At 39.6% G+C, this 9,224-nt stretch overlaps 1 protein-coding gene across 1 annotated transcript; it reads right to left on the bottom strand.

The window, feature by feature from the left end:
• Positions 1-1,181: 1,181 nt before the first annotated feature.
• LOC106375159 (S-protein homolog 8-like) lies at positions 1,182-2,879 on the bottom strand. The gene has a single exon (XM_048756234.1). The coding sequence runs from the start codon at positions 2,539-2,541 to the stop codon at positions 2,104-2,106; it is 438 nt and encodes a 145-aa protein (XP_048612191.1). The 5' UTR covers positions 2,542-2,879; the 3' UTR covers positions 1,182-2,103.
• Between the last annotated feature and the right edge of the window lie 6,345 nt (positions 2,880-9,224).

Raw genomic sequence — 9,224 nt, 5'->3', positions numbered from 1 at the left:
TAGTGGCTGAATAAACACATCAAGTGATCTCTTAGGATGCTCTGGTCCGGGAACGAGAATCGAGAGAAACAAAAACTCTTGTCGCAAGCACAAGTTTGGGGTAGGTTGTATGGTGTAAGAATGACGGGCCATAGAGAATACTGTCTTCCACTCTTGCCAAACGGGCTGAAACCATCAGTACATAATCCAAGGTAGACATTTCTTCTCTCATACGCAAAGTCGGGATACTTTGATTGGAAATGCTTCCACACTTTTGCATCTGAAGGATGTCTGATCTCACCATCTGTTGAGTGCTCCGCTTGCCTCATTGGTTGCGCTGTGCGTTCAGACATAGACAACCTCTGCAACCTTTCCATCAAAGGCAAATACCACATCCTTTTATATGGAACTGGAACTCTTCCACTCGTATCTTTATAACGAGGCTTTCCACAAAAATTGCATGTAACCCGCTGTGCATCCACCCTCCAATAAATCATGCAGTTGTCGCTGCATACATCTATTACCTGATACGATAAACCAAGACCAGCTACCAGTTTCTGAACCTCGTAGTATGAACCAGGAGCTACATTATCCTCGGGTAGAATACCTTTTACAAAATCAGCAATCGCATCCACACAGTCTTCAGCCAAATTATAATCTGTTTTAATGCCCATCAATCTTGTAGCAGATGATAAAGCTGAATGACCATCTCTGCAACTTTCGTACAATGGTTGCTTTCCGGCATCCAACATATCATAAAATCTCCTAGCTTGTGCATTGGGTAAATCTTCCCCTCTAAAACGAACATTTACCATCTGCTCAGTACCTACACCATAATCTACATCCGTTCTAATTGGTTCTTCTAATCTAACCGCTGGCTGAGGTTCGCTAGTACTACCATGTTCATAATCAGTTTCCCCATGATGATACCAAATTTTGTAACTTCGTGTAAACCCACTCAAATATAGATGAGTCCAAACATCCTACTCTTTAATAACCTTTCTATTTTTACAATTAGAGCAAGGACATCTTAACATACCTGTTTTTGCTTCCGGTTGTCGTTGAACTAACCCCATGAATTCGGTTATACGTCGTTGGTATTCTTCCGTAAGCAATCTCGTGTTCGGATCCAAATGAGGTCGATCGATCCAAGAACGAAAATAATTTGAAGAAGACATGTTTTTTATGAATCAAATTCGTGTGTAAAGAGATTAAGAGGGAGGATGAAGATATGGAGTGAATGAAGAGGAAGAGGGGTGCTTGTATTTATAGTTGAAATCCTACCGACAGACCGAGGAAATTCCGACAGAATTCCGACGGAAACGGCTAGTTCATCGGAATTTCCTCGGAATTTTTAAAATCCCCCAACGGCTCTCTAACGGCTATAATATATCTTCGGAATTCATCGATTTTTTCCGAAGAATAAATTTTTCCTCGGTATTCCATAAGAATATTCCGACGGATTAATATTTCCTCGGAATTCCGTCGGTATATTCCGAGGAAATTCCGAGGAAACCAAATTTTGTGTTTCCTCGGAATTTCCTCGGAAATTCCTCGGGAAATTCCGAGTATTTCATTTTCCGTCGGAATGTCCGTCAGAATACCGCTGTTTTCTTGTATTGATATAAGTCATAAAGTGTGGTATAATTATCTTTATAAATGATTTTTTTGCAATATTGCGCGGATTCTTAACCTAGTAATAATATTAGAAAAACTAGTAAGTGAATGTCAGCTTTTTCTGGAAGAATATTTACAGAAATTCTGAAATATTCACATATTATGTGTCATTTAATGAGTAGATTTATTTATTTTTAAAATAAATTATTTTTAAATAAAATTTAACTTATGTAATTGAATTATATTATTAGTAAATTATCTGAAATACCCAATAGAGAAACCATGCGATAATGACGCTCTCACATGCTTGTAGATACAATATAAATAGCAGTATTCAATGTTAAGAAAGTCAATATTATTTATACACAGTTTTTCACTTCTATAGTAAGTTAAATTTATATTATAAATGTACATTTTATTATTTATTACAAAGGTTTCCCTTCCACAATACACAATAAATAAATTATTTATGTTAAACTTAAAACAAAATGAGCAACTTATCAGTTATCATTTCCACGTATACTCTAACTTGGGCATTTTTTGGCCATGTGTGAAGTAAATTCCATCTTCTCTGGCATCCCAAAAGTTCTTTTTACCGTAATGAACTATAAGACCACCACCTTCATATCCGGTGAACCCTGCATGGAACTTAAAATTTGGCCCTTGCCATAGGTCACAAAAGAATTCTGTTTTAATAACACTGTCATGAAAACTGAATTCATAGGTTTCTCCAGGCCGTAGATAGTGGAAGCCTAGATCGTCGTCGTTTGATATACAATTAATCTTCAAGATATTGTTTCGACCAAGAGAGTTCTTAAAGTGCACGGAGTTTTTTTCATTCCACTTTGCGTTACTCAAACCTATGCACAATCCAATAGTGAGAAGAAAACACGAGAGACGATTCATTGTGTTGATTATTTGTAATGGCCTTCTTCTATAGTTCATTTAAATTTAGAAGTAATCTGTAGATAACCAAGAGGGAAGATGTGTAATATATATACAGTGGCGTTACACGGATAAGCACTCAGTTTTTCTCTATTTTTATACATCTTTGTTTTGACTAATATTAAGAAAACGTTGATCGCTTTTACTATTTTTCGTGTCCTTATCCGTGTTGCTGTTTTGCATCTATTTAAAGAGTAGATGCTTTATGTTGCGCTTTGATCTCACTGCGTTCTTTGATTCAATTCGATATGTTGTATGTTTGTTATGCGATTATGAACGAATGCAAGAAAAATTTGTTTGCCCAGTTCGCTTACGCTACATCTGGGGGGAGGCTCTTGCTCCCAATCCACTAAGCTTGATTGCAGTTTACAATACAAAGCTTATACAAGATTCTATCAAAGTTAACCACGAATCTTGTTGTTTCAGGATACTGATCTCATCTTGAGGTGAGGAGAGCTCAACACTAGCTACCGGATCGCACCACTGCAACTCAGCACTCGCCGGAGAATCCACCGAAGAAGACGATCGCCTACTCTTCTTCTGCTCTCCGCTCTTTAGCTCGAAGATGACGATAGTTTGTTACATCCGTAACAAACAGAACGACGGCGTCTTATATATGTCCTTTGGACTTGGACTCGTCTCAAATGTCACCGGCCCAACAGACCTCAAAGCCCATCAGCAGCTACCGGGTTTATACACAAAAGCCCACAACTCTCCACCTTGTATAAAACCGACACAACTCACTTTCGGACAGCAGCTCAAACCCTAGCGGAGCTCTGCCGAAATATCTTCTCTTATTCGCTTCTTCTCTCTCTACGAGCTCCACCTTCTCTCTAACTTTTCGGTTACCTCAAACCGGCGAAAGTTACCAGAAACACTCCATCTTAAGGATAGCCTCATTCTCAACTCGTTTATACTCTTAAAGAAGACCTTCGAACCTCTTCCAAGAAACCCCAGATCTCAACCCAGACTCACGACGAATCTCCTCAACTAACCATCCTGTTACCAAACCCGCTAACTCTCGATCTGACTAGAAACCAAAACCAACACCCACGTAACCTCTTAACCTGATGTCTCTCTCGAACCAGTCTCTTCTGATCTTGATCATCTCATGCATGTCGAAAACCTTCAACACTACATAGATTCAAGCTACCTCCCGTTAGAGACTCTTCTCCTTTCAATACGCCCACGTTATGAAAGGTAAACAAAATACTTCCCGGATTCTCTGTAGATTACTCAAACCTCATTGACTAACCCATCTTCCTTTCTTTCTTTCTTTCACTGCGAGGTAACAACCCGGAGTTCCTCAGTAGTGTTTAACAGCTCCTGACTTTCACTCGCGAACCTTGACAGACACCAAGGCCTTCTCCAGTGTCTTTCTAGGTACGCTCTTTGTTAGGATATCGGCTAGGTTTAGAGTAGTGTGAATCTTCACCACTGAAACACTCCCGTTTGCAATCACATCTCTGTTGAAATTGAACTTAGTGTGAATATGCTTTGTTCTCTCATGATATCCACCATTTTTCGCTAGAAATATAGCTGATTGAGAATCACAATTAATCTCGACAGCTCCTTGATCATAGTCTAGGTCTTCACACACCCCTTTCAGCCATAAGGCTTCTTTAGCAGCTTCATTTAACGACATATACTCTGATTCAGTAGTTGATAAGGCCACTATAGGTTGAAGGCCCGATCTCCAACTGATAGTGTTGCCGCCTACTTGAAACAAGTATCATGTAACTGACCTGCTTCTGTCACGATCAGTTGCATAATCTGCATCGCAAAATCCTTCAACTCTGAAATCATTTCCTTTAGTAAACCATAGGCCAAAATCAGTAGTTCCTCATTAATATCTCAGAATCCACTTCACTGCCTCCCAGTGTTGTCTTCCTGGATTCCCCATGAATCTACTTACGACTCCAACAGCATGAGTTATATCAGGACGTGTCCCCACCATGGCGTACATTAAGCTACCAACAGCACTAGCATAAGGAACATCAAACATAACTCTCACTTCTATCTCTGTTTCTTTCTCATCTAAACTCTTTAATCTGAACTGAGAACCCATAGATGTAGTAACAGCCTTGCAATCACTCATATTGAAGGTTGAGAGTACTTTTTCAAGGTATTTTCCCTGAGATAGTTTCAAAGTTCCAGCTCTTCTGTCACGCACAATATCCATTTCTAGAATTCTTGTAGCAGGTCCAAGATCCTTCATGTCGAATTCACTACTCAGTCTAGCTTTAAGATCTTTAATCACTTCCATGTTCTTGGAGATAGCCAACATATCGTCCACGTATAACAACAGATAAACTCTCGAAGTCACTTCTGAACCACTAAAGTAGACACACTGATCATACGGACTCTGTCTAAACCCCTGTTGCTTCATGAAACCATCGAATCTCTTATTCCACTGTCTCGGTGACTGTTTAAGACCGTATAGTGACTTCTTCAATAGACAGACCATATCTTTCTTTCCTTTAACTTCATAGCCTTCTGGCTGTTCCATATATATTTCTTCATCTAAGGTTCCATTTAAGATGGCTGTCTTCACATCTAGTTGTTCTATATATAGGTCTTCTTTAACCACCAAAGACAGAATCAAGCTTATCGATACATGCTTCACAACTGGTGCAAACACTTCATTATAATCAATTCCTTCCACTTGTGAATAGCCCTTGGCAACCAACCTAGACTTAAATCTTGGATCTTCAACTCCTGGTATGCCTGGGTTCTTCTTATAAACCCACTTGCAGCCAATAACTCTCTTCTTAGCAGGTCTTTCCACAATCTCTCAAGTCTTGTTCCTATCAAGTGAATCCATCTCTTTAGATCTCATCGCTTCCTAATATGACTTAGGTTCTTCAATCTCAATATCACTGGCTGCAGATAGAGCATAAGCTACAACATCAAAATCATCATATATAGATGGTAACTTGGTTTCTCTGCGCTTTCTGTCTCTAGCCAAAATATAGTGATCTAGATGCTCTTCAGTTTCTTCTTCCTGAACAGCTGACTCAACCTCTGAATCTGAAACTGCTCCACCTGAAACTGAACTCTCTATCTGAACCACATTTTCTGAAGTAGAAGCCTCTGAATCATGGAGACCTTTAAAAGGACCCTGAATCAAATTTGGACTGAAAGACACGCCTTTCTTTTCCCTCTGAACAGACTTTCCTTTATCAGCATAAACTGAATCATTCTGAACACTCTTCACTTCTACTTCTTTCTCAGCTTCCTTGTATACTTCTTCCTCATGAAATATAACATTTCTGCTAATCGTGCAACTTTCTTCTTCTGGTAACCACACTCTGAATCCCTTTGTTCCTTGTGGATAGCCAACAAAAGATCCCTTCACCGCTCTAGGACTTGTTTTAGCATTTCTCGTATGAACATAAGCAGCACACCCAATCCTTCTTAAATGCTTGAGTACTGGTCTATTTCCTGACCAAAGCTCTTCTGGAAGCTTGTACTCAGTAGCAGAACTTGGAGATCTGTTGATCAAATAGACAGCAGTTGAAGCCGCTTCTGCCTAAAAACTCTCTTCCATTCCACTCTCAGCCAACATACACCTCACTCTCTCCATAATGGTGTGATTCACTCTCTCCGAGACCCCATTCTGTTGAGGTGTATAAGCACAAGTTCGATGTCTCTTTATTCCAGCAACCTTGCAGAAATATCAAACCTTATGTTACAATATTCCAGCCCGTTATCAGTCCTCAAACATTTTAGTTTCTTTCCTGTCTGAGTCTCAACCTCTGCAATCCATTCATTAAACTTCTCAAAGACCTCATCTTTAGTTTTAATGAAATAGATCCAGACCTTCCTTGAGTAATCATCAATAAACGTGATGAAATATTGCTTTCCAGCTAAGCTTGGAACCACAGAAGGAGAACCCCATAAGTCTGAATGGACATACTCAAGTACCTCTTTTGATGTATGTTTCCCCTTCTTAAAACTTTGCTTATGAGCCTTTCCAAACACACAATCTTCGCAGAACCCTAGTGTATCCACATATTTTGCCTCAAGATATCCTTCTTTAACAAGTAAGTCAAGTCCTTTCTGACTTATATGTCCCAATCTCAAATGCCATTTCCAGGTTGTAGTGACTTTAGAGACAGCAGAGTGACTCTCACCTTTAAGAACAGTTCCGTCCAAGTAATACAATCCATCTGCATACTTTCCTGTTAAGATTTCAACTCCATTCTTAAAGAACTTCACCTTGTAATCACTTCCCTCATAGGTACAGCCCGCCTTCTCAAGACACCCATATGAGATTAAATTTCTTCCCATGGTCGGCATAAACTTCACATCTGTTAGAATCACAACAGACCCATCTGATCCTTTAATACGAACTTTACCAACCCCTTCAATCTCGCTGAACGTGCTTTACCTATCAACACCTTTCCACCACTCACTTGTTCGAGATCAAACAACACATCTTTGTTTGGAGTGATGTGGAAACTCGCTCCTGAGTCCAAGACCCACTCATTTCTGGTGTCTTGAATGCTCGCTGTGAGTATCAAAGGTTCCTTCTTAGAACTCTTAGCTGCTGCAACGTTCACTGAGCTAGAGTATGATCCCTTGAACTTTCCCTTATCGGGACAATCTCTCTTCCAATGACCTTCTTTACCGCAAACAAAACATCCCTTGTTGTTCTTGCTTGAGTTTGATTTAGAGTTGTATCTCCCTTTAGACTTAGATCTTCCTCTCGAAATTTTTTTGTCTTTCTTATCAGACCTTCTTCTATCTCCAACATACAGTCCTTCTGCCTCAGGTTTAGACTTCCCTAAGACACCTCTTTCTCTTAGTTCAGTCTCCTTTGAGTATGCTGCGGAAATAACATCACTGACTGTAAGCGTATCTTTTCCACTGCCGTACTTCAATGTGTGGACCAGTGGTTCATACTTTGGAGGTAATCCGGTAAGGATTTGAATAGCCTGATTTTTGTCGGAGATCTTTATCTCTAGACTCTCTAAATCGTTAACCAGCTTCAAGAACACATCAAGGTTCTGCTCAATAGACTTCTGCTCATACATTCTGTAGCTTGCGAATCTTTGCTTAAGATAGATCCTATTAGGAAGAGACTTAGTTTGGTAATCCCTTTCCAATGCTTTCCATATGCCAAGAGCTGAAGTCTCCTTCATGACTTTCCTTATGATTTGATCACTCAAACTCATCTGGATCAGACTGCGAACTCTCTTGTCCTTCATAGCCTTTGTAGGATCAACTTTCTCCTCAGCATCAGACTCAATCTTTTCACTAGCGTCTCCTGACTCAGCCTTTCCCTCTAGTACTGAATCTAGACCTAGAATCTCAAGAGCGCATAACATTTTATATTTTATGTTTCCATATTCCAAAATCTCCAGATCCATCAAACTTCTCAACTTTGAAACGACCCTGAGTAGGTTCCATCTTGTCTTATTTCAGATTGATCAGATCCGAAACAAGACGATGGTATAATCTTCCTCAAGATCAGAATACACAAATCACAGCACTCAAGAATCAACCAGATAAGTTTCGAACCTTACTGAGATCTTCTATACCTTGTGTATTTGCTTCCTAATGACGATCTGTAACACAACCTGGCTCTGATACCACTTGTTGCGCTTTGATCTCACTGCGTTCTTTGATTCAATTCGATATGTTGTATGTTTGTTATGCGATTATGAATGAATGCAAGAAGAATTTGTTTGCCCAGTTCGCTTGCGCTACATCTGGGGGGAGGCTCTTGCTCCCAATCCACTAAGCTTGATTGCAGTTTACAATACAAAGCTTATACAAGATTCTATCAAAGCTAACCACGAATCTTGTTGTTTCAGGATACCGATCTCGTCTTGAGGTGAGGAGAGCTCAACACTAGCTACCGGATCGCACCACTGCAACTCAGCACTCGCCGGAGAATCCACCGAAGAAGACGATCGCCTACTCTTCTTCTGCTCTCCGCTCTTTAGCTCGAAGATGACGATAGTTTGTTACATCCGTAACAAACAGAACGACGGCGTCTTATATATATCCTTTGGACTTGGACTCGTCTCAAATGTCACCGGCCCAATAGACCTCAAAGCCCATCAGCAGCTACCGGGTTTATACACTAAAGCCCACAATTTAGTTTTTTTTTACGGCTTAGACTAGATGCTTTTGGTAATTTGTTTCAGTGTTCAGCTTTGACCCCTTTTTTTGGTGTAAATGTTAAAATTCAGCCTTCAGCTTTGACCTTTGTGATATTATATGAATGACTGTGTTTATGTAAAATTTATTGATTTATAAAACTCTTAAGAAAAACTATATAATAAAAACTTTACACTTTCTGACGAAGAAAAAAATAGAATTGTTTCTCTTCTTCGTTTGAGTATGAACATAATCATCAATAGTACTCTCAGCACTCATAAGTTATAATTAATGACGACATTACATGTCTGATTCAAGTAATTTAATTTTCTTGTAGTACATAGGTCCCCGAAGATTTAAATGTAGGTCATGCGTCTCATTTCTTTTCTGCCAAAAGGAAGGAGCCAAGAGAATCGGCTCAAGTGGACACTAGTAACCATACACATTCACTCATTTCCTTCCAAGAAAAGATAAGATAAGGAAATTTTCTGCCACGTGGCCTTATCATAGTGGTCTGTATCGATAAGGGTGTCAACACCTTTCCTTAATCCTGTGGCAGGTAACGACGTTAT

This window comes from Brassica napus, chromosome C4 (assembly GCF_020379485.1).
Source record: "Brassica napus cultivar Da-Ae chromosome C4, Da-Ae, whole genome shotgun sequence".
In the NCBI taxonomy this organism is placed as follows: domain Eukaryota; kingdom Viridiplantae; phylum Streptophyta; class Magnoliopsida; order Brassicales; family Brassicaceae; genus Brassica; species Brassica napus.
The sequence above is the reverse complement of the archived record's forward strand: the minus strand, read 5'-3'. Positions and strand labels throughout refer to the sequence as shown.